Here is a 26,146-nt window from a genome sequence, read left to right on the forward strand (position 1 = left end):
ACTCATCATCGGAGTTAAAATCCCATTCGGACTGTCCTTCCGTATAAGGTGGTATCAATAAGTCTAGCATGACCTAAAAGATCGTTAAGCCAATACGACAAAGAAAATCGTCATCAACTCACTTTTCCATTGAATTTGTCATTAAAAAAATATAATAAAAATTGCTTCAAACCACCAGTTTAGAGCCAACAAAACTACTCCAATATCGGCTTGAGTTGAATTCTTTGGTGAATTAATCTTAAAAATAGATTCATAACAAATAAGCAGCATGGCGAGGATTTGCTTTCTTTCGCTTCCGACACAAACGCCTGAAGGTATGCAATCATTTACATCACTCGAAACGACCCAACAACCCTCATAGTTTGCCAAATGACCCTTACCAAAAATGTCACACTGGCATGGCCCAGAAAATGTTATTTTAACAAAATATTGCATACTTTCTGGCGCACAACACCCACGGAACAGCCCACCTACCAGCTTTCGAGGTTAAAGTGTAACTATACGTTCACGCAATTATGTTTCTTGCTCTATTCGTTACGACTTTTCGTCTTATTGCTGTTCACAACAACCATTCATAGAACCATCCACATACGAGCACACCAAATTAAGGGCCTTCCTTACAGTACTTACTGCTACTGACACACATTCGCTCACAAAAATAGGTGCCCAGGCACCGAGCATGATTCGCTTTCTCTCAATTTTATACATATGATTTAATGATTGTAAAGAATGTTGCATCACACACAAGTAAACGCCCCAGTCTGCCTCATCCGCTTGCACTCTTCGTGTGCCTCATAAATTTCCAATATGCTACTTCCGCCCTTATCTCGCCTTGGTGAAGCTGCACTCCAGTTGCTACCCTCGGGGGGCGGAAAAACTGGCAGACGAACGATAATTTATTGGGATATGAAAATCAACTCCACTCCAACCGAGCGCCCGAGCTGCAGTGCCGGCGGGCAAACCAAGCACTGCACCGGGATGCATATATGGTGGGCCGTAATTTGAATTGAATGGTTTTGAATCCGGCACGACAGCCAACCTCACATGAGCAATCGGGCCAGCAACCGGGTTTGGTGGTTTCGCGAGGGAAAATGAAACACACACATACCGAACAAAGTCAAAAGATTCGGAGGAAAGAATCGTTGGCCCGGTTTATGGAGGTCTGCTGCCGATCGCCACCACTCCAAACGGGCATGAGAGCGCGAGAGTAGAGTTGCAGTTTTTTGGAGCATCTCTAAAAGGAAAGAACTGGTGAAGGAAAAACAAAAATTGGTTGGTGTACGTCTTGCCTACTTCTATCCCGCTGTTCTTCAACCACACGCTACTGGCACCACTCCAAAATGAGATTTTAGGCTTCCTTCTTCCTGTATGCAGCCGGTTTTTTTTTTCTCCGGTCCAGTTCTGCATCGACTACCACTCCACTGTACAGTTCCGAATGAATGGAGCCGAAAGTCACATTGCCATACTAGAGTGAATGGAGCTCGGTGCAGAAACACGGCCGAATCTGAACATGCCCACTCGGTGTTTGTCCTGACGTTGCTGCTCCCAGAACGCCGCCGGATCTGCCCGTCGCCCCGGTGACCTGCAACAAAAAAAGAGCCTCAATTGAACAAACACATGGCGTTTTCGTGTCGTTTCTTCGTTGTTCCCGGCTTTTTTCCGTGTGTGTGTGTGTGTCCTGGTGTTCTTTCTATTCTACCAGTGACCGAAATAAAAACGAATGCTTCACCGCAGGCTCCTGCATTGAATGCATTTCCGGCATCGAGGTTCATTCCTATGCTTCCGCCTCGGCGAGCCCGGTTTAGACCTTATTCCCTTTTGGCTGTTGTGATGTGAGTTGGTCCCTACACACTCGACTGATGACTGAGCGAGAAAGAGAGAGAGAGAGAGAGAGGGAGAGGTTTTGTGTTGGATTCCGAACTCCGGATGGCACACATCCTCCGGGTAATAGCTGCCATTGCTCGACCTTAAAGGACCACAACAAAATGTCTCGAAACCTCAAGAACGTAATGAGCTATCGATAAATGCTGATACAATTTCCTACACCCTAAAATCAGTTGAATGCCGCACAGAAATCAAGTTTTAAAATCCCAACTGCTCGTTTTCCCATCCGGCGAAACGGCCAAGGGTCAGCGCAACCGAAGCGCCCGTGGTCAGTCAAGCCTATCATTTGCTCAAAAAGTCACGGTACTCAATTTATTTGATTATAATCAATTTCGTCCAATCGTTCCCCCCGAAAAACTCCACCCCCCCTGGGGGTAACTCTAGAGAACCAACGCCCCGACGGTGGTCTTATAAATACTCCGAGGAACGTACGTGGAAAGCTGCTTGGCTGCGCGAACGCCGACCGGAAAACCCGCGTCGCACACGAAAATGCTGATCGAAGAGTGCCCGATAATTGGCGTCAACGTAAAAGTGTGGCTGTTCTGGTCGTATTTGCGGCGTCCGCGGTTATCCCGGTTTCTGGTCGGTTGCATCCCCGTCGCCGTACTGAATGTGTTCCAGTTCTTGAAGCTGTACTCGTCCTGGGGCGACATGAGCGAGCTCATTATCAACGGATACTTTACCGTGCTGTACTTTAACCTTGTCGTAAGTGGTGTATTTGTTGCGAATACGTCCCTCTCTCTCTCTCTCCATGGTATATCACCATATCATGTGTTGCTGTTGGGTACATTTCTTCCGAAAACTAATAATGGCACCGGATGTTTCCTGGACAGCTGCGCACCTCGTTTCTCGTGATCAATCGACGGAAATTTGAGACGTTTTTCGAAGGCGTTGCCGCAGAGTATAAGCTGCTCGAGGTAAGCAACTCACCACCGGCGTTTTGTCTTTGTTTACCATTAGTGACGAAATTATGGTGGTTTTTTTTTCGCCTTTCTCTGTTTGCATTGGACTCGCCTTCAACGGTAGAAAAATGACGAAATTCGACCCGTGCTCGAGCGATACACGCGCCGTGGAAGGATGCTATCGATATCGAACCTGTGGCTGGGCGCGTTCATTAGTGCGTGCTTTGTGACCTATCCTCTGTTTGTGCCCGGGCGCGGCCTTCCGTACGGCGTCACCGTGCCGGGCGTGGACGTACTCGCCACACCGACCTACGAGGTGCTGTTTGTCCTGCAGGTTTACCTTACCTTCCCGGCCTGCTGTATGTACATCCCGTTCACCAGCTTCTACGCGACCTGCACGCTGTTCGCGCTCGTGCAGATAGCGGCACTGAAGCAGCGGCTCGGACGACTGCAGCTGGATACGGCGGTCGCCGGCCGCAGCCCGGGCACACTGTTCGCCGAGCTGAAGGAGTGTCTAAAGTATCACAAACAAATCATCCAGTAAGTCTGCCCGACCGGGATTGACCCGGTGCGCTGGAAGGGTCATTAATCCTCGCTGCTCTCCCCTGCAGATACGTGCAGGATCTTAACTCGCTCGTCACCCATCTGTGTTTGCTCGAGTTTTTGTCGTTCGGGATGATGCTGTGCGCGCTGCTGTTTCTGCTTAGCATCGTAAGTTTCTGCACCACGCGTAGCTCGCGTACAGACACATCACACTCAGTTTTGGGATATTTCATTCCGACTCTCGATAGAGCAATCAGTTGGCGCAGATGATAATGATTGGATCGTACATCTTCATGATACTCTCGCAGATGTTTGCCTTCTACTGGCATGCGAACGAAGTGCTGGAACAGGTATGCGGTATCGCTTTGTATGCTTTACAAGCGCCCGGTTGAATGGTTGGCGTTTGTTTTCCAGAGTCTCGGTATTGGCGATGCGATTTACAACGGGGCCTGGCCAGACTATGATGAACCCATCCGCAAGAAGCTGGTTCTCATCATTGCACGTGCTCAGCGACCGATGTCGGTAAGCTTTAAGTGTGCTGTACGAAGAAAAATGCAAACATTGCATACCTTTAGCCGTTTTTCTTAACTGTTTTCTGAGGAACGCCTAAAGGTATGCAATTTTCTGTTCAAAACTGCAGTTGACTGCGTTTTTTCGGTTTGAAAGTGATGAAAAATGTATTTTTAAACACTTTACACCTCTCTTTCTCGCAGATAAAGGTGGGCAACGTGTACCCGATGACGCTGGAAATGTTTCAAAAGCTGCTCAACGTTTCCTACTCCTACTTCACACTGTTGCGACGAGTGTACAACTAAACCTTTTAGCCACTAAGCTGTCACTGTTCCTTCTATCAGCAGCCATCATCAAACACCATTAGCAGTCACAAAGTTGCGATTTTTATCCCATTTGATTCCGCGCGAAAGTTTTCTTCGCAACCAAATCCCTCATCAAACTTGCGCGCGTACGTGAGTACGAAAAAACAAAAAAACACCGCGATCGGTAAAGAAAGCGCCTGCAAAGCTGCATTATTGTCTTCTGCCATCCAATCGAGGATTCTTAAAGTTTTCCACGCGCTCCGAGAGCCCGAAAATCGTCGCTCGCTGACGCGGTTTGGAAGTAAATGTTCGATTCGCTGGCTCGTTGTGGCTCGAACATCGAGATGGAAGCGGACAGCAGCGCAGATAATCGTTCCGCATTCGAGTAAATGGGAGAAAAACAAGGGGATACGGTTGCCACTCGTACTACCAGTACTTCATTTCCATGTTAATTGAAACTAAGCCAACGATACATGATGGAACGTGAACTCTCTCTCGCTCGCTGTGTATGTGTGCTGGGAACGACGGTTCAGCCGATTCCTTTCCCGGGAAGGTATTGTTTGGGTTTTTATTTTACAAATTCATATCCACTTCCGCTAAGCGCACCAGTCGGTGTGCCAGTGCGCCAAGCTCCAGGACGGATGATGGGGTTAGTTATCAAGCTACAACTATGCAAAAACATGACCAACAAACATACAGTTCCTCTCCAGCCTTCCCTACCACACGGCGCATCCCTGACCAGATTGTATCATTGTTTCGTAGTCCTGGCGTTTCTGCCTTCCTAATTCCATTGCACCAGCAAAAAGGCTCATCCTTTGGGTTGATCGCAGCAGCAGCAGCAGCACCATCGACAAGACGACCACACAAAACGAGGGAGAAAAAAAAAGGCAGGCACAGCCATGGTTGTGAAAGTTCGAAGCGCTCGGCAGGCACGCAAGCACCCGACGAGCTGGGCCTGCGTTTCGAGCTTATGGTACGGTTGGATGGTACAACACTTCCCGAACGGGGCACAAATACCGACGCACCGACCCCCTTTTTACCCGTGTCCCCGGGAAAACCGGTCGGATAACATGGAAATGTTTAATTAAAACTGTAATTGTCAATCGCTGCTACAAACGAGCGGTGAAGCAAGTGGAAGGCAAGCTCCGGGGATCCGGCACTTCTGCTACGATTTTGATGTGGTTTACAAATTTGATTTCCACTGATTTTGAGTGTAAATTTAATGCATCGAAAATTCTACCCATCCACTAGGCTATTGTTGTTAAGCTTTAGGCACTCCTAAGTGTGCTCAGGCAATGCTGACGAAAACTGCTGTTAGACTACTTGCAACAAAGTATGATTGACATCGAAACAGAAGAACTTGAGGCGGTGAAATGTAATGCAACTGCGACACGCTTCAAAGTATGCACAAACATATTAAAATATATCCGAAACGCTGAAGCATAGGCTAACTTTAGGTGATTTCAGCTCTCGATACGCCTCAATGTATGCTACACAAAGCTTTTGGCCAAATTAGAGACTTTAGATGTTTCTAACAGCACGTTTCGACTTGTTTAGTAATCCAAAAACTTATTTCGATTTAATTCGAGACTAACAAACCTTAGAATATACTATCAATACTAAATAATCATTATTTTCACAAGCTTGTTGTGTGCAGAGTATAAGTTTAGGCGTCTCACGTATTTTTATTTTTATAAGTATTTTTTAATAAACTTTAATTTTACTCTGTGAGTTTTAACGACAAAAAAAGGATTATAACAATTTCTGTCATTGTATTTCAGGCTTTTTCTTAAGCGCCTGAATGTATGCCTTTATTGAGTCTTTATAACGACCTCTTAATTTCGCCTATAATTAAAGTGTTTTATGCATAACTTCAATAGATTTAGCCTATTTTCATTGTTTTAATAGCTTTTAACCTTGTTTTATATCGTTGTAAGTGCAATGTAAGTTACTTTCTCCTTCGAAAGCACCTTGCAACTAGTTCTAGTCATTTTAACAGCTTGTTAACCTTCTACTAAAACAAGCTAAATGGAGTAAGATACAATCCTGAAAGCTAAAAGCCATAACCGGGCTTGCATCAGGCACACATCACCTAGCAATAACGTTAACAAACATAAGATTTCCGGAAACGATGCCCATAATTAAAAACCATGCACCAATTCCGTGCAAATGTTGATCACCTTGGCAAGCAACAAATACGATAACGTACTGCACTAAGCAATTTTCCCATCTGCGCCTACCATCGAAGACTCGTTACACAGCACACGGACCAAACACTGGTTTTTGTTGAGAGTATTCCGGGAAATTACAGCGAAGGCTATACCGAGAGGCTCGACACGCCGCAAAAATCACACAACATCCGCCCAGCACAGACATAGAGGGAATATAAAATGCAACCCAGGGCCGATGCAGTACCGATAGGTCGATCGTTTTCCTCGTTTGCGAATGCTGCTCCCTGTGCAGCCGAACGACGAGCATACAGGAGATAGTACATCAGCCGTATATGGCTCGCTTTTGCTTGTCACATGGCGATAGCAGCACATGATGCAGCATGATCCATCACTTAGCCTTTCCGATGAGCCGACTTCTTGCACGACCATAGCTCACTTCAAACACACGATGCGCGATGGGCAGGATGGCTTTGCCAGTGAACTGATCGAACACATACAATAATTTACATTTCATCAGGTTAACCGTCAAGCCTTCTCTAACCTTGCCTAGCCGGCATGAGTGCGTTGTTTCAGTATTCTTCTCTTATTGCACCAAGCATAAAACGAATTCCACGTACTCTCGAGCCCATCCACACACTGGGTTCTCACTATGGAGGGTAGAAAATTTGGTGCGATAACTTGTAAAACCCACTTTTTCCTCCAGTTTCGCAAACAGTATGAACGAGCTCCAAGAAATCAATAACATCGCACGCACGGTGATGATGATGATGATGATGGGTAGCGAAAATATTTCACTCACCTTACTGCTTTCACAACTAATCAGCTAATGGGTTCTCACCGCAAAAATCTCACACAAACACAGCACCGTGCAACAGGCAGACGGGAGAGAGAGAGTTTCACTAATTGAACTGAACTTTGGAAATTTAAAACACAATCAGTCAGACATAAAACAAAGCGTTGAAATCGCGCGTGCAACTTGCCGAAAATAATGCTTCACAAACCCCCGGGATTCCTTTTCCAGACACCTGACACGGACAGCTTTAAGTTGCTGGCCGGGATGCTTTGCTTTAGCGGGATGGCTTCCCTCATCCTTTGAAGCGGAGAATCAGTGGTCCATACTGCTTATTTCATTACTGCCTTCCAGGACGCTTCCTCCAGGGTTCTTCACCTGGACCTACCGAACCTAGACCCAACTCCAAGCAGGTTCAAGCCTCGAGTACTTCAAAACCTCAGGATGGAAGGATAATGAATGCAAATTTGATTTATTTCAGCTGTTTCAAAGTGTTGTCAGATGCTTGTCATTAAGCACCGTCGCACACACACACACACACGCATAGAACGAGCTAACCTCCAACACATCTGAAGCGCTAATGATAGCATGCATTTCTAACGCTTTTCACGCCCGATTTTCACGGGCAAGAAGTTTCCCACGGTTGAACCGAAATCTGCGACCGACGCTCGCATCTACCGGCTAGCGTCTACTCCAACTGCCAAGTCAAGTACTTCCTCCTGCGAGCACTTCCGGGCGTGTTTGAGCACGCGATTTAGGGTAAGGTGTACTGTTTGCGTATCGCTAACGAGCGTAAATACATAAACTAATTTGCATCCCACCTCCAACCGGTCGGTCGGCACTCAACGACTGAGAATGCACCTGAAAGCCGCACACACACACACATCTATTATCTATACACAAATTTTAACACCCATCACTATTCCTCACAACGCCCTCAACAATGCAGCGCCGAAAACAATCGACCCCAATTCATCATATCTTCGTACCCAGGGAAAAAGTACCTCGTACTTTAAATATTCCAGCATCCGGAGTACTGTAGGAGTACCCAGCTGCCACCCAGATGCTTGTTGGGTGGGGGGGGATTGAAATGAATATTTTAAGCCTTATTTAGATCGACTAATGGCTCCGGTCCTGGTTCGGTGAGCTCTCCCCAGAGTCACGGCAGGTTAACTATCTGCCCGGCCGAGTACTTACCGAGTACCGACTAACTTTAGCAACATTTCCGGCAACGCCTAATTGGGCCTCAGGTTTGATCAGGTCATACCAACGGGGGGGATTGACTCAGGAGTGTGTGCCGGAATCTGGTGGCTAGCTGGGGGCGAAGAGGTGGAAATTGGAAACTGGAGATCTGTTTCCCGCGGAAGCGTTGACTAATCCATCGAAGCTTTTAGGAGGTTCGATGTCTCCCTCGGGAGCGAGAGCGGGAGAGAGTTCTTGCCGGTGCAATTAGTCTTGGCCGTCACTGCACAGAATTGCCGTGTGTGTGAAGGTAAATCATTGGAGACTTTAAATTTTGAAAGCTGAACAGCGTGATGCCTTATTTTGCTATCGCGAAATAAGCTTAAAGCCATGACCTATAGAGGCTACACATCAGAACCTTCTTCGAACAACAGCTGACGCCCTTTATTGTCCGTGTTGATTCGAACGAATTGAAAGACATTCATTTGCCCTATCCAACATTCAGGCCACCCCATGAGGCATGATTAATTGGAATTCATTTCACAGCTCACCTTTCGCACTGCCGTTCGGTTGTGCACCGGACGCTCGTTGTAGCCAAACACTATAATAATTAGCCTTGTACGGTTACCACGAACTGGAGCAGCGCATACAGTAAGGAAGGAAATAAATGATAGGCCTCACATACTCCCGAGCTCCCCCGCACCCTTTTTATCGCTCGGATCCTCCTGAATGGCTGAATAATTTAGGTGGAGTGATTAGTCGGTGTTTCCACCCCCACCCCCGCATCACACTGTGTAAGCAATCTATTGTGCAACGAAAATAGCAATATCGAACTTTCGTTCGCTGTGCATGCACCGGCACCATCAGGCACCATGGTAGAGCTTCCACCTTAATTACGCGTCTGAAGGTATGCAAATCCCAACATCCCGACGCCTTCCACGAATCAATACACACAAACCCGTTCGTTCGTTCACACCGAAAAACTTCCCTCCCAATACATCGTCACCTTAAAAGTTTGACACTTTCTAAGCACAAAGAAAGTTTGTAAACAAAAAAAAAAAAACACTCCAAAACTCTACACTACCGACAGCTGACAACACCAACGCAAGCAGCAAATTAAAATCACTTTTCAAACAACTTTTCAATCGCCAGCTAAGCATCATCGCTTGGGGTTGACTTTTGGTTTTGGCAAGCAACAGCAAACACACCAAACCCGGTGAACCGATTCACAGCACATCAACAACCAGCACTACTAGCACTAACAGGTTTGTGTTTGTGAGTGTGTGTTTGCTTGGAGTGGAGATTTAATTTATCATTTCAACAACTTTATCCTGTCCAATCCAATCGGCATGATAACAGGGATGATGCAAATTCGTGCGCAGAGAGAGAAAAAATGGGAAAACTTTCCCCCTAGTAGTTCAAGAGTCAGTCACTCACTCGGGCGAAAAATAGTGCCTGCGCTTCGGGAAGTGATGCCGGAACATGGATGTTTTTGAATAAATTAGGTAAACTAATGCTTCGCTTAAAATGATCCTTCAGTGCTGCAGAAGGGTGTTTGTCAAGTGGGTTTTCAGCGAATAACTACTGGAAAGACGCTAAGAAAGTCAAGCACGCTATCGATTGCATCGGTCAAATTGCATTCTGGCAACGGTGCAGTGTGTCGGTTAGAATAGAGAATTGCATACATTCAGGAGTTGATATTCTGTTGGTTTAATGAGAATTTAAAGGAAAAATGTTTTTTTATGCGAGTTTTATTCGTTTCGAAGTGAAATATAAAACTTTTATACTATTAACCTGACTGCCATGTCTTGCATTTTAAGGGTTTGCTTTGTTAAATGATTACACACAATTTTTGAATGCATCACAAAAGAAAATCTTGTCTAAATAATTGCATACTTTTAGGGGATTAATTTTTCTATTATAATATTATAATACATTTAATACAGCCCACTGCAGTACGATGATCTGCTTCGGTTTTATAATATACAGATATCCATTCCTAGAAACAATTTTCTCTACCAATAAACCCCCACCCGTTAAAGTTATGCAGCTTCGCTAGACAGGCAGTCTGTTTTGAGCATATTCTTAACAGCTGCATCTGTTTACTTAAAACAAGACCATCAACGGGACGGGACGAGCCCGGGCAAACGGCAAACACCTATCACAAGTCTCGTTATGCGCTTGTCCGATGCCACAACACTGGCCCCGGCGAACTTGATACCCGTCGGTGCAGTAAAATGGCGCGCTACACTTCATCTTCATCGCTTCACATCCATCACATTCCCACATTATCGCTTCGAGGTTTTTGCCTGCACAAAGTTAACCCTTCGCTTGGCATGCAAGGAAAACCGAAAGAACGAGAGAGAGAAAGAGACCGAGAAACAAAAATCGCTTGACTTATTCAAACCCTCTGTGCTGCGTTCAAACCCGGACGGTGAGAAACTTTTCAAACGATGTGCAGTCAAGTTGCCAATGGATACTGAGCTACTTGGACCACACGGTACGGTAGCAACGGCACACAATATCGACCGATAAACTTTGCTGCACCTTGTAACGGCTAGCTGTGATCGATTGTTGATTGGACGCTCGCTCCGACCGTTACAAGCAACAGCAACAACAAAAAAGTGGTCCACATGTGATGTTATGAAAATTCAATTAAACCAATCAATTATTCAATCCGAGTTTTATACGAAAGCAACCTCGGTTCGGTTCAGCTGTTTAAAACTTTGTGTTATGGCGGAAATGTTGTAACCCAACACGTTGAAATGCTTTTGCTCCGCTACAATACGCATCGGTGCAACACTGTGCATAATCCTTCCCAGACCCGTTGTACATAGTGGGACTACCAGCATGAAGGGTTTCATTTATTATTCCAAAAAGTAGTTGCCAAAGTGTAGTCGCAATGGCTTCGACGCGTTTTTTTTCTCTCTCTTTCTGCCCCCGTTTATTGCCACTGCTTACGTGTTGAAATGCGGTCGAGTTTGCCTAAGCTTGTCGTGTAAGCTTCAGCATTAAAATGAGCTTCCCAGATCGCTTCCAGTAGGATGTGCAAATAAATGTGCTGCATTTTAAATAAGTTTATAAATTCCCACGTTCCGGCGCTGTATCGCGCACACAAAAGTTCATTCGATTGTTGTTTATCATAAATTACGAGCCACGGAACCGACGCACCGACCGCGTCTCCGGCTTTTTCCATTGCCGGCCGTCGCCATTGATGGTGCTGCCGGTTATTTCACCCCAACTTGCTTCCTTCCTTTCCCCACCCGGCAACACCCGCAGGAAGCTGGAAAGCGCAGTATGGCGCCGCTGGCGGGCCGCTCCTTTCGCCGAGCGACTGACTGCGTCAAATGAAGTTTTGCGCCGCTGTTCAAAAGAGTGAAATAAATTTCAATTTACAGCTGCCAGTTTATAGTTTCTCACTCGCGCATTGCCATACGACGGAAAACCACAGGAAAGCGGCCACACCGGTTTTTTTCCCCCATACCACACCTTGTGTTCTACCTTGTTTTGTTCCACCGGAAGACGGCGAAAATGGGGTTCCTTTTCGGTTCAGATGTGTCGGGTGGGTCTGCCACTGCACCCGAAAAATGAGAATGAACAAATTCAATTTGGGAGTTTAAGATGGGAGTCCTCTAAACAGATCCCGGTCCGCTGCATCCCACCTTAACCAAGTGCCGAAAGATTGTTGTGCCGGTTGGGATAGTACAAGTTTAGCATGTCTTACTCCATTGTTAGGTCGCGTGTTAAATTGCTTCCCCGTCGTCGTGCGGTCGTGGGTCGTGTAAAATTGCAGGGCGATGAGGATAAAAAAAGCACAGAGCACTACTATAGGCAGAAATAAATGATACTCTACTCATCCGGCCGGTGTGAATGCACATTGGCCCTTGCGTTGGTTCGTTCACGCTCCAGCCGTGGAAGGATGGAAACAAATCTTCAGGTTTGGCTTAGAGCGTGAAAAAAAGCTCTCGAAAAATGAAACTTATCGAGAGTGGGAATGAAAAAACAAAGATCGTAACATAGACAAATAGGCGTTATCAATCAGGAAGCGTTACATATTTTGTCAACAGATAACTGACGCACTGCTACGTGAGGAAGATAAACAGAGCCAGCACACTATTGCGATGCGTCCTTTCAAACACTGTGGTTGACAAAAACTTTACAAGCATTTTTTTTTAATTTAATTTAAATAATGATGTTAGTTCTTAGCTTAAACTGATTTTTATTTATTGAGGCTTACACTAACAATTATGTTAAATATGTCATTCATTTGCTTGACAGCTGTCAATGACTTTGGCTTGAACTTAGTGGAGTTGAAATGCATTTCTAACTCTTTTGTTAATTTTGCCGCGAAGAATATAAGGGATATACTTTACTTGAATTATTTATTTAAAATATTAACATAATCAAAAATAAAGGACAAAACGGAGTCAAGCCGTCATATTTAAATTATAAATAAATAAATATTCATAAAAGTTTGGATTTTTCTTCTGTTGCCATACTATAATATTTCCAAAGTAATAAATTGTCATTGCCTTCCGGTAGCCAAGGCGAAAGTGGTCTTCACACGGCAGGACCAGGTTTTAAAATCCATCCGGACCGGCTTCTGGTACTTAGGACTATCTGTCCAGTTGCGGGTAAAATTAAGCCTCAGAAAGCCAAAAATGGCAGGCCGAGACCTTTCGAGGTTGAATTGCCAAAGAAGTAGAAGATGAAGAAACTATTTTTTTTTCAACCAATTTTCATGTTTTGCAAAGTTAAACATTCACTTTGAAATTTCACCCTTACTGTATCCATGGCTCCATTAAATGACTGCAAGGCTCCACAACGTTCTTGTAATTTTGCACCCTTCAATTTGAAACATTTCCCTAAGGGATTCTACAATTCCATTTCTTTAATTGTATGTACATTGTACATAACCATTGTTTACTTACCATCATTTATGTACTCTTTGAACCACTATCAAGATAGAAAGCGAAGTTATGTCCTGTCATTACTTCTTCCTTTTGCCATTGTGACAGCTGTCAGCATTCTATGCTATACTTGGTTTGAATGACTTGTTTTATTTGTTTTTAAAATAAAGTAAAGGTATCCTATAATTCCTTTCCAAATCGATGAAATGAAGCTGAAAAATCATTCAATTACTAATAATATTTTATTGTATCATTTTGGAACAGTAAATCCACCAATATTTTAATTTTTTTTTATTTTTTTTTATTTCTAAAAATAGAATTTAAACATGTTTGATTTGGATTCAAAAAGTTTCATTCCTCATCTTAAACCGTCCAGCACAAATGTCCTTTTTCCTGGAAGCCATTTAGGTGGTATTTTTGCTTCATTATAAAGCAACCGTCCCTCATCACCGTTGACCTTTTGCTGTGTTGCCTCAGTCAACTCGAAACCCTTTTTTCAGAACGGCTTACGAAAATAGCTACCATAAACAACGATACCCTCCGCAAACCGATCAACGATTTTACAGCATATTGGAAAAGTTTTACAGAGAACTTGAGTCTGGTGACACCCTGCCCATAGTATCACACATTTCAAATTTAGTATTAAAACCGAAAGCTCACGCTCAATTATTAATGCACATCCATACGTTTTAACTGACCGGTTTAACCCGAAACCCTTCGGTGCTCATTATTAATGGTAAGATGCTATCATCACCGGTGCGCACCTTTTCTATCTTAAAAATTCCCAGGAAAACCTCATCATTTTGACATTCCCATTCCTCGCTGCTGTCCACTAGGGGTTCCCGCTTCCACCCAGGTTTCAGAGGATTAGGTGCATTATATTTTAGAGGATATTGACTCCAAGCAGACCCTCGCCCAAACCGTCGGGTGACCTCGGATGAGAGCACAAAGGCCCTTCGAATTCTACCAAATCGCTCGATGGCGATGCTCAACTTTTCTTCCCGGGAAAAGTGACCTACGGTTTCGTGTTTCATTATTTACACAACATCATCTATCATCTCTCATTGGACCGTCTCACAGCCCACACAGACCGGGCCGAGAATGGTATAGCAAACAGACCAAATGACCAAGGGTCCAAGGGTAGAAAGAGGGAGAGAGAGAGAGTTCGATCGTTTTAATCATCATTGATCCTACTACCCGACTTCAGTCCACTCCAGCGATGGCGTGGAGCAATATCGGTGGCAATGGCAGCGCATCTATTCTAGTGCGCTCTTACCCCGTGGTGTGATTCGATTTTGCTCCACTTCGATCCCGGTCGCGGCTAGCAGTGCTTGTAATGGAATCAACAGTGGGAAGGAAGTTTGCCTTCGCCCGGGCAACAACAATCAGTGGCCATTCCGTCGCCATCTGCAGCTTCCCACCCATCTCCCCTTCTCTCTCTCTCTCTCTCTTACCATCCTCGATGAAGGTCGATTACTCATATTTCGCCGTTATTCTCGTAACGATTTTCCACTTTGTCTGTGCCTTGTTTGTCCTTTACCCGCAGGAAGTCGCGAACGCTTTCGTGTCGTGGCGGAACGGAAAGGCGTATCCTACAGTGTCGGCGTGCGGCCGACAGTTTGGCGCCGACCGGCATGCTGTTTTGGCAAGGACGAGTTGCTTCACAGCCCACCAAACCAACGGATCTCCCAGCGTTCCCAGTTTGGGTGATGTTATGCTTTATTGTGTAAGTACTGGTAGACTTTCATTCATAAATTGCACCACGGATCAAACGGCGTTCCATCATTATCAATTACTCTCCGGCATTGACAGCAGTAAGCCAACCTTTATGGGCAATTGGGTACGGATTAGGAATTGGGATTCGTCTTACAACGTTGCATTCTCTTGTTGATTTCTCATCATCGGCCAGCCGTTTCGTCAAGATGAATCGTCGAGGGATGAACTCGTGATGAACCGTGGGATGGAGGACGTTTCTACGCAGGCGCACAAAGCGAGTGGTTCACGAGGAATGAATTCTTCATGAACACCCTTTGAACATTCATTTTCTTTGAGGTTCGAATATTTTTGGTTTTTTGTGTACATTATTTAAGTTCTGATAGTGTTTTAATTTTTAAAATAACGAATAAATTTTAAATCGTAAGAGCCAGAACAATAGTCAGCAATTAAATTGCGTTTAGGGTATATTTCAAATATTTTTAACGTTTTCCTATGGCCTTTGGCCAGTATCGCATTCATATTTGCTTTTCATATTCATATATTTACATTTGTTGAAACGCGGTTGAATTTTTAAGAAATCTTTAATGCAGAGAGAAATCAAAAAATTAGTACACTTGTTCGTCGTTTCAACTTCGTTTCCAGACTGATCCTCCTGATTCCCGTCGGGTAGGCGCGACCTCCCTTTTTCCGATCTTTCCTCTTTCTTCTTTCTCGTGTTCCTTTGCTTTCCAACTGACAGATCGTTTGGAGCCCTATAAAGTGTCCAACAACATTCATTTTTTTAAACAGACTGTTTCTTACACGCATAGAAAATCATTTTTAAACGGACACCATAAGAAAATTGTAAATTATTCATAAATATCATTAAAATACTGATTATATGGATTAATGAAAATCTAAACAAATTAGAGTTAATATAATAAAACTCAACAGCCTGCAATTCATTGATTATAATTTTATTACCATCGCTTAAATCAATCAATCGCTTCAACCATGGCATGGCTACGGTTTTTCACAAGTACAAACCGATTGCAGAAAATTATTTTATAGTTCTATCACCACCCAATCCCATCATGCCAGCGTGCATTATTTGTCCGATTTCTAGCACTTTTTTTATGAAACAACCCATTTGACCTATTGCCGACCCGTTCAAACCCCGTTCACATGATCATATCGAATTTCCGCTAGCAATTGAAAGTTTCCCGGATACGCACTTTAGGGAGGTTTCACGTTTTATGTATTTTTTTTGTATCAGCTACCATACCGAGTACGCTGCCTCCATTAATTGATCCCATTCACCGGTGAAACCGTGGGAAGGGGAACAAATAAATCGGTTCTATTGCTTCAGGGGGCATCCAGACACAATCGTTTGATGCAGTTGCCGGGCTATCGAACAACGAATCGATCGTTGGGTGGTTTTATTATTATTATTATTATCTGTCGACTATTTTTTTCCGTCCCTCCGCCACACTATTATTAAGTTGAGTGTGCAGTTTTGCATCGTTTAGTTACAGTTTTTTTTGTTGCTATTCTGTTTGGCACTTGTGGTTCTGGTTAGAAAACAAGGTAAAAAAAAGGAATTGAATTGCGGCAATGAAATAGGAACCGATTTGCGTTAGACGGTCAGTATGCTGTGGTATTTTTTTCGCTCTCTCACCCATTCAATTCATGTTTTATATTGGATTTCACAATTAGAGTTCCACTGTTTTTGCTTCACTTTTGCGAGTCCAGTTCATGCGGCCAGTAGTGAATCAAAGCCGAGCAGTACACTGGAACAGGAAGCGTTATTATGAGTACACAGTACACACCACTGTGTATGTGCATGTGTTTTACATTATATTATGCCCCCCTTATCCTGTCTACCGATCGCTCATAATCGTCCCCGACGCACGTGCCCCAACTCGATGGAGACGCCTGGTGGCGCGTAACGGTAACGGTTTTAATAAAGTACGACACAAATCACAAGATTGCCCCGAAGCCCGGTGACACTTTCATGGTGTGCCGGATATTGCACCGAATCAATTCGAATGCGAAAATTGGGTCCCGAGGTTTCGATGTCCTCGGTCGAAAGTGCAGTCGCTCCAGTTCGAACAGGATGTATGATTTCTAGCCAAGGTCCGGACGTTTTTGCTTCACCACGCGTGTCATACCGAAATTGCGTACGAAATGTGTACAATGTCGTACGGACTGTAAAATGTGTGTCCTATCTCGGGGAAACCCGGAGAAGATTTACTGGAACCGGGTTACTGTGTCCCAACACGGCACCCTGACGTTGGGAGCTGATATGACAAATTTTCATCCCATCTCATCACGGCCCAACCTGCCGACCACATCACACTCACACACTTGTGCTTGTGGCTGGAAAGTGCTGTGAAAAGAAAAACCCCTGAACCTTGCATGGCCTAGGACGCACCATACTTGACTTCCCGCTATGCGTTGGGACGTTGCAATGAGCATTCATGAGGCAACCAACACACTGACACTTTAGGATCACATGCTCTGTGTAGCACATATTCTCGTCACTTTTTAATTCCCACCGTCATCGTACCGCAACCACCACCAACCTCTGGCGACGATCTGTCGATTCACGTGTTGCTGCCCCCTTAGTTCTTGGCCCTGGTTTTTCGGCGACGAGGACTGCCCGTGTTTTTCGTACGCCCTGGCACAATTGGCACCATTGCGTAGCTGCTCGTGTCATGCCATACCATGCCCCGGTATGGGAGAGGTTTGGTTTAGATACGACTAGAAACCCCGACCCGGCGGATGACTTTTTACTACTAGCAGCCGGAACAGGACGGAGTGCTCATAGTTTGCACGCCAGAAAACCATAAGGTATAATGTGCAAAAATATCACACGGCTTGGCCTAGGGAAAAAGTGTTGCAAATTTCTGGAGCATGTAAGCTGGAGGGCTTTTTGCTTCTGTTTTCTCTGGCTGTGAGCTCATCCTTCGGTGCGTTGGATTTGGATGCTGTGATCCGTCCAAACACATTTTAATTAAATTATAAATTCCACCACAAGCTATCTGTACTCGGCGTCACTTATCATCATATCAGCCTATCAAAAACTTGCCTTTTTCTCCCACTGCATATTCATTCGGTGCTCATCTCGTTCCCATTGCAAAGGCCTTATTTTATTGCATTTTAACAGATCATAGCACGATACCGTCTGCCATCTCGTCAACAGCTGCTCGTCGTGTGTCAACCCAGGCAACTGCAACTCATTCCGAAACCAGCCTTTCAGTTACAGTTTACGAACAACGGTGTCAACAAGAGGGTGTCTCTGGTGAGAAGCATTTCTTGCGCTATATGGAACTGTATCTTCCAGCACGAGCTAGCATGCTAGCCCATTTCCCTAGGCAAAGGAAGAACAAGAAGAAAAAAAAGACAAACAACACTCAGATACAGTCTAACGGCTCGGATAGCGATGGTTCCGGGGCTAAGATTGTCCTGCATCTGCATGCAGTTGAACCGGGGCCCGAGTTAAGTAAATTGCATTGCAACACATTCGAAGAGGTCATTCGAGTTCGAATAAACTGCAGACGATAAGCGTACGCATACACACATCTACCCATGCTTGGATAGCCTGCGGACCTTTTTGGCAACAATGAGCTTAAAACGAACTCCAACTGCTGTGCGTCACCTTCCCCTAAGCTCACGGCTACCCGCCCCGGGATAAGCTCACCCCGGGAGGGAAAACAACTCCAATTCAAGCTTTTGTTGTGCATGTGTTTGCATGTGTACAATACACAGGGTATTAATACATAAAATATGTTCTCGCACAGTGGTCTCGCATCGGGACAATGAGGGGACATTTGAGAGGAAAATCAAAGTATTGAGGCATTGGAGGCGGTCTGGGTCAAACTGTACCCCTAGCTCCTATAAAGTTTTTTGCTTGGAAATTAATACTGAATCCTTCAAACTATTCAAAGAAAATTACAAAAATTAAGGTTTGCTTTTTGTGTTCTGCGCTGCCCACACTGTGCACCGGTGGGCCTATTTGAAAACTCTAAAGCCGACGCATTGTTCGACCGTGCAGCGTGCGGCTCCACCAACAACCACAAAGGGTATTGGAGCTAAACTTTTCCAAGCCACACCACACGATGCCTTCGGGAGCTGTGGCACAACCGAACGCCGGCCCACAAGACGTGATCGCTAAAGGTGTGTTTCTGTGTGCTTTCTGGATTTTGTAAAATACTTTCTCCGGTGGTCCGGTATGAGAATAGTTGGCCGGTTGCCAGATCTCGATTCGACGGCGGGGAGGTTTAGATGGTTTGCGATGCAAGGCAAAAGGATCACAGAAAGTAGTCCTTGACCGGGTGAGGTAATGTGGGTGTGTGTGTGTGTATGCTAAACATGTCTCTGGCTTTGTCGGAGGGATTCGATTAAAGTATCAGATCGTGCTGAGTGCTACAATGCCCAACTGAAGGTCGATAAGCATCACAATGGCTTACCGACTTTCTGTACCTGTCTGTGTCTTCCCCTGTATCTGGAAGGTATCTATCATTACTTAGCGTAACATTACTGTAATTATTATCGACCCGATAGCAATCTATCTGTCCCAGCCCCTGTCTGCCTGCCGCTGCATTCGACTCCCAGCTGACGGCTTTAATATTTAAGTAAGTAATTGTTACTGTTTAGAGCACGGAAGTGTAAGTGCTTTCCGAAACGGGTAAACCATGATCGAAATGGATACATCGAAAAATAACCACCCATCCCAGGTCACCCGCTCGGTTTGAAATCCATCATCAGCGAACAAACAATTACCACGCGGTGCCGCGTGCCCGGAATGTAAAGTATCACTTTCCTTGTGTACTCGAGCTCCAGTTGTTTTTTGGAGGGGAGGGTGGGTGGTTTCGGGTTGTCAAAAGGGCACAGAGGTGGGACTTCCCAGAAATAAAGCATGACCGACATCGAGCCAACCCACTCAATTAATTTGATTACAATCAATTTTCCTATTTTCCACGAATTTAAATCTAGATGGAGTGGAAGGAAGGTGGATTTGATTGTGAAGGGTGGAAGAATTTGTTTTCGATAAAATGCCGCATTCAATTATGTGTTTTTCTTTCATTCTTAAAAGTTGTAAAATAAACCAGTGAAAAATATTTACCCAAACTTTATCTCTCACACAGCTAGCTAGAGAGAAAAGTGTAGGTGGCCCAATTTGTTCCAAGCCAATTGAACTGCTGCATTGATTCGTTGATAAATTGACACAAAGAACGCAAACGTCACCCGGGGAGTATTTGAATTAACTTTTTCCCAGCGTTTTTCCATCGAATGCCCACACACACGCCCCCTCGAGGATGTCCAGAGGGTGGAGCGGTTGTTTGCTGTTAAATCTACAGTAAGTAGAACAAATAGATGGCAATTACAAAATCCTTCGTCCAGCGCGCTTGCACGAGAAGACACAGAAAGTCCTTGGTAGCTGGTGGGCGAGAGAGGATATTGCTTCACTCACTGCACGGGCGTTCGGAAACCGTGGTGGAATTCTTCGAAGAAAGACGATCCCGCGTACAAACTTGTTGCGAGCGATTCAAAAGCTGTTAAAAAGGGTTTATCAAGCTTACTTTTTTCCTAAAATTAGGTATTTAAAAACAATTGTAAAATAGATTGCATACTTTTGGGCGCATTTTAACATTTTACTTAGATAAAATTTTCAATAGCCCCTAAATGTGTGCAATTTAATGCTCTTATTAGAAGCTTCTCTTCCACAGCTCTTAAGCTGCTTGTCGATAGGGTCCTCCGTACAGGGAAAATAGCAAACGATTCGAACGACTCTCTCCTTTCCGAAGTGCACTCGCTCCCGGCTTCCATACTGACTGACACTCGATCCACTCGATAAAGCGCTTGAAAAATGGAAACATTTTTTACCACGACCATCGCCATGGGTCGCTTTCGCGTCCACCATAAAACCGAGCTTCTGCAATAACGCGGAACAGCTCACAGTAAGACGATCGAGCACAAACTGCCAGCAATGGGAAACTGCCAATGGAAGGGGTTTCGCCAGCGTCGGTCTTGAAACGGTGCCAATTCGCGTGGAAAGATTTAGCACACTTGTTATCGCTTTTGCGATGGCCAACGGGATTTGGTGCTGGATTGGTGCGTTTGGGTCTCGATTCTACTGCTGCTACCCGTGCTTCCGTCGGTTGCTTTTGACTTTCCTCTTCTTACTGGCAAGTGCCAGCAAAGCTTTCTTCGAGGATCGCAGACCGAGTTTTACAGCAAGCCCGAACCGAACCGCTGTCGCTTTTACGTCCTGTGTGTGCACTGCTTTGAAGCTGAATTATGAGTGACATCGATAGCTTCCCGGTCAATCCACCCAACTGGTTAAAAACTCATCAACGAAAGAGATTACACGAGCGCTCGCCGCGTGTGTTTCCCCACAACTTCAGATTCTGGAAGTCCACAGATTTTTTTTGTTGGGGAAGGAACAAGCTTCTTGTCCTCCCCAACAACGAATAATAGCTAAAGTTGTGGTCGGATGGTCGGACCTGGAGTGGTGAAAAGTTTTGCCTTCTCAACAACTGAACTTGACTGTTTCGAGTCATTACTCTTAGAGCCCGAAGGTTCCGTAGGCAGCAATTCGCGAACCAGTGAGTCGTATGTAAAGAGTAGGGGCTAGCAAAATAGGGAACTACGCTAGGCTTACGAGGTGGGACTTAGAGCCTCCCAAATGAGCTGCCTCGCCCTCCCAAATCGCGCTCATCAATATGAATGAAATCAGCTCCAGTTGCCGAAATCAGACAGCGTCGCAAGTAAGGTCGGTGTTATATTATTCCCCGATCTGTCATTTTGTCAGTTTTCACTGCCGAAACTCGACGGCTTCAAGCTAGCAGGAGCGGGTGGTAGCTACGAGAAGGGATGATGTATCGCCTCATAAGCCCCTCTTCAGAGCCACATCGTCAACTCCTTTCTTGGAGCTATTCCTCGGTGGAGGCACTTCGACACGGATTACCCGAAACAGAAGCTGATGAAGTCGAAAATGCTTCTCATTAACACACCCGCAAAAGAAACCCGCTTTGGCAGCACGGAATGGCTTCACTGGAGTGGAAATCTTTGCCGAGTTTTCCCATCCCAACCCCCTCCCCTTCCCTCGTTTACCCCAAAAGTTTGCAATCCTAAGCCGAACTTTTGAACTATGGGATGAATATAAATTAGAAAATTAATGCATTACTCTCCCCCAAACCAAGTGGATGTGTCGAAGGCTGTTGGAACTCTCCAACCTGTTGTTATGCCACGCGTATGTGTGCGTGTGTGTGCGTGTGTGGTTCACCACACTTCTTCTTGGTGTGCGTGCGTGTGTGCTTATGTTGACTCTACAAAATTCAAAACAATCACACACCCAGCGCTATTCGTGCCATATGTGTACGGTTGCGTGCTGCGTTTTGAGGTGTTTGCGGTTATGGCACAGGCGAGGATTATGCGAGTCGAAGGCCATAATTGTAGTTCGAGACGTTTATTGTGGTTCAAATCGATAGAGCGAGCGTGCAAATATTAATCCAACCATTATCACACGCTTCGGAATGATCACAAGCAACCAAAGCAGGCCTTGAGCAAGAGCTTGAGATGCGAAATGCATAACTTTAGGCATTTTCAATTTAAATTTCAAATGTTCATACTAGATCGAAATTCTTAGCATTATTTTGAGCTAAATTCTATTTTAATACATTTAAGACTCTGTTAATGAGACTTTCAGGTGGGAAAACTATTCATTCACATTCACCTCTGCAAAGTCGACACTTCAAGCGATAAAAACTAAAAGGGGGTGGAATTTAAATACACTCGCCTTGCTGCTGCACGCGTTCAGGGAATGTGTTCTAATTCAGTTGGAAGTGCACATGAGGCAAGATTATCACGATTCAAAGTGTGATTCCACACAGCGCGGGTGCTCGAAAGGTCGATTGCAAACCGTATGGATGTGTGTCAGTCTGCTCGTCGTCAGCCCACTAGTAAAGAAGCGTTACCCAAGGCCACGAAGTGTATGTGTGTGCTGTTTCTCTCCTTCTCTCTCTCTATCCCTCTCTCTCTCTCGCGGAAGCCTTTCGACACGATAGTCACGAACGGTGAACCGTTTGGTCGCCCAATGGAGCATTGCCACATTCAATGCATTTCAATGAGCCAAAACCAAGGGCCCCACGTTCGGCCGTTCTTGCGAAAGAAAGTCGCACCGAACCACCACCGATGTCGACCTTCATCAATATCACTCACATATTGCAACAATTCTCATGAATTGATCATCGCAAATCCCTCGTCGATGTGCACACTCTCTGAAGTGTGCTCAGAGGGTGAGATGGAGGTGTCTTTTTTTGTGCCTACCAATTCCCAGCCCAGCGACACCGACGACAGACATCCGGCCATGTCCGATAGCGTTGATGAATCCATTTGTCACATCATCACATCATCACGCCCGAATTTCGTGCCCGAAAGTGTTCCCTTCGCTACACTGGCCCGAACCAGAAGTCGGTAGGCTGCAGGCATAAAGGAGCGAAATGTCATCCAAGTGGACAGTTTCCGATGCACAGAGAAAAGTGCACCAAAAAAAAAACACATTCTGCACCTGCTTCTGAAAACTCGGGAACGTGTAAACGATGAAGTTAACATCGGACCGACAAGCAGGATCGTAAAAAGCGCACCACTGTTGAAAGAAAAGTCAAACAATCCGGAAGCTCGTTGTCGCGAAATGCAATCATGAAGTGGACGTGGTTTTTCTTTTCTTCGCCTCCCTGCTAAAGGCTCCACTTGGCAATACGACGCATTCAAAAATATCGGTCACATTGTTTGATCAGCTTTCGTTTCGGGAAAACCCGGTGGTCCGGTTGAAAATTTCGGAGTCCGTGTTTGTGCAGGCTCTAGTTTTTCGTGTTCCGCATTCACCACGTCACAAAAATGCACAATCGATATGCGCTCCGAACACTGCTGGTGACGGCCATCAGTGTTTAGATTTTCCACTTTTTTCGTCTACGCGAAACATAGAACGAGGCCACTTCACACACACACACACACACAAACTGAAGCGAGGATTTAATGAGTTTATTCTTCAAATTGAATGCAATTTTACACCACAACAACGGCAATGCATTTAGTTGTTTTTTGTGAATCGATTCGATCTCCAACCCTTCCACTCGAACTCCGCCCATCTATATGCATGCCGGGATGTTTTCGGTGAAAATATTCATAGAACGTTAAATTGCGCTCAATCTTGTTCGGACAAAAATTGCCGCAAGCTGCCCGGCTAACATTGGCTGGAATTTCAATCAAACGTGTACAACGCTGTTTGCGAAAATTTTGTATGATTTTTATCATTTGATGCCCGAAAAGAGCTGTAGCTCGTAAAACATTATAAAAAAAAAACTAAACGTGCTAGTGCGTGGAGGCATCCAGTTCCGTCGAAGCTCACAACACTCACAAATATACCGCAAAAAAAGGGACGATATGAATCATTGCTTAAAAAGGATGCTTCAAAAGCACTCCCGAAAAACACATAGACCCATGGGTTTAATGGTCGTGTATGGTTTTGTTCCGAACAGTCGGTCTCTTTTGATTGCACGAACTGCTACTGCTGGTGCTCCTGCCACAAACACACACAAATGGGGCACGGTATCACCCGAGGGACACACACCGTACATGTACATGGAGGAACAAAAAATGTAGTGTCCATTACCATTCATCCATCTATCAGGCACATTTCACTGTGGGCGTTTAACGTGGGGAAAAGTTGCTAAGTCGGTGTAGAATTATTACTTAATTTTTCATCAAAACTATAGTTTTGAACTGGCAAAATGCTAACAAATTACAATCTTGCTACTGTAGGGTTTCCATGGTTTAAAGGTGAGGTTTTAATAATAAACAATATGGTTGGATTGGGGGTGAAAAAATGAGAAAATATTATAAAAAATATAATGGTTTGTGTGACGATAAAAGATATGAAGTTAGAAGTTGCTCAACTTAACTCAACTCAACTCAACACTCAACTGCTCCTCAATGTGTCGAAACTATTCTTTTTGTTTATTTATTGAGACAAATTGCAGAACAAATCACACTGGCATGTTGTGTTAGTTAAATAGATTTAAAGAAATATTGCTTTTTTTCGATCAATTCTATAATATATTCAGAATTTATAAACAACCAGGCGTCTCCATACACTAGGCACCTCCATATACTAGGCGTCTCCATTATGCGTGCCCATTAGTGTCTTAATTTTTATTTTAACGGACGAAATAATTAAAAAATATTCATTGTGTTACTAAAAAAAATTGTCATCAATAGAGTCTGCGAAAATTGCTAATGGTTGTCTTAATTTGCTAAATTTATTACGTATAATTTTAAAAGCAAGTATAACAATATTTGACTTTACGCCTCACAAAACTTAGTTCAATGACGCATGCTGCCTTACAGTTATCTGAAAATGAAACTTTTGTAATTCAGTCTAAAAGCCAATCCCAAGCTTCTAGAATCGTAGGCTGAGCCGCAAACCGTTTTAAACGACCAAAAGATTCAAAAATAATTTTATGTCGAAATCTGTGCTTCCTTATCCACTATGCTCATTATGAAAAGAATGGATGAAAACACAGCATAGAACACATAAACACAAAAAAATGAAATATACAATGCGAAAGAAAGAGAGAGAAAACACGAGAATCTAATGGGTACCAATGCCATACTTATTTCTTTCCCACGTGCCTTCGTTTTTTTGGGGCTCCCACATTTCCATTTCAATGACTTCATTAGTACACTAATTTACAGCTTGTCTTCATTTCATTTGCTCACACGCACACTGGCTGCCACTAATTTCCCTCCCAACCCTATGCCTGTCCCCACGGAGCGACACGCCACGCCAGTTCCCAACCCACCCTCGGAACCAATAAAAGTGCATCACGAAACAGTACACAATGTTGCTTCGTTCTAATTTATCGATTGATTCGTACATGTCGCCGTTTTTTTGTATATGATTTTGTAGGTCGTCTTTTTTGGAGGAAAGTGCCACACACCAGGGAAAACACCGGGTTGAACACACAACTGACACCCAGCGCACTGCTTGGGCTGGGCACAGAAATGAACATTCTGTGCGCCTGCAAACTTCCGATCAGATTAAAAGTTTTGCCGCCGCTCGAAAAACTTTACCCTTGTACACGAGAACCCCCAAAAATGTTTCTATTTCTTGCGGTTGTTTCGGAGTTTGCCAGTGACCCCGGAAGCAGTTTGCTGTCCGTGTGTTTGTGTGTGGTTTCTTTTTCGA

The 26,146-nt window shown here is 44.5% G+C and overlaps 1 protein-coding gene across 1 annotated transcript; it reads left to right on the forward strand.

The window, feature by feature from the left end:
- Window positions 1–2,373: 2,373 nt before the first annotated feature.
- LOC118510692 (odorant receptor Or2) lies at window positions 2,374–5,649 on the forward strand. Its single transcript, XM_036052866.1, has 7 exons — window positions 2,374–2,589; window positions 2,718–2,801; window positions 2,911–3,326; window positions 3,398–3,497; window positions 3,578–3,679; window positions 3,744–3,851; window positions 4,043–5,649. The coding sequence occupies exons 1-7, from the start codon at window positions 2,374–2,376 to the stop codon at window positions 4,142–4,144; spliced, it is 1,128 nt and encodes a 375-aa protein (XP_035908759.1). The 3' UTR covers window positions 4,145–5,649.
- The last annotated feature ends 20,497 nt before the right edge of the window (window positions 5,650–26,146 follow it).

Source organism: Anopheles stephensi, chromosome 3 (genome assembly GCF_013141755.1).
Source record: "Anopheles stephensi strain Indian chromosome 3, UCI_ANSTEP_V1.0, whole genome shotgun sequence".
Taxonomy (NCBI): Eukaryota; Metazoa; Arthropoda; class Insecta; order Diptera; family Culicidae; genus Anopheles; species Anopheles stephensi.

Coding starts and splice junctions, on each gene's coding strand:
- LOC118510692 (XM_036052866.1), top strand. CDS start 2,374: ATGCTGATCGAAGAGTGCCCGATAATTGGCGTCAACGTAAAAGTGTGG. Junction 3,680..3,743: donor CGAACGAAGTGCTGGAACAG/GTATGCGGTATC, acceptor TTTGTTTTCCAG/AGTCTCGGTATTGGCGATGC. Junction 3,852..4,042: donor GTGCTCAGCGACCGATGTCG/GTAAGCTTTAAG, acceptor TCTTTCTCGCAG/ATAAAGGTGGGCAACGTGTA.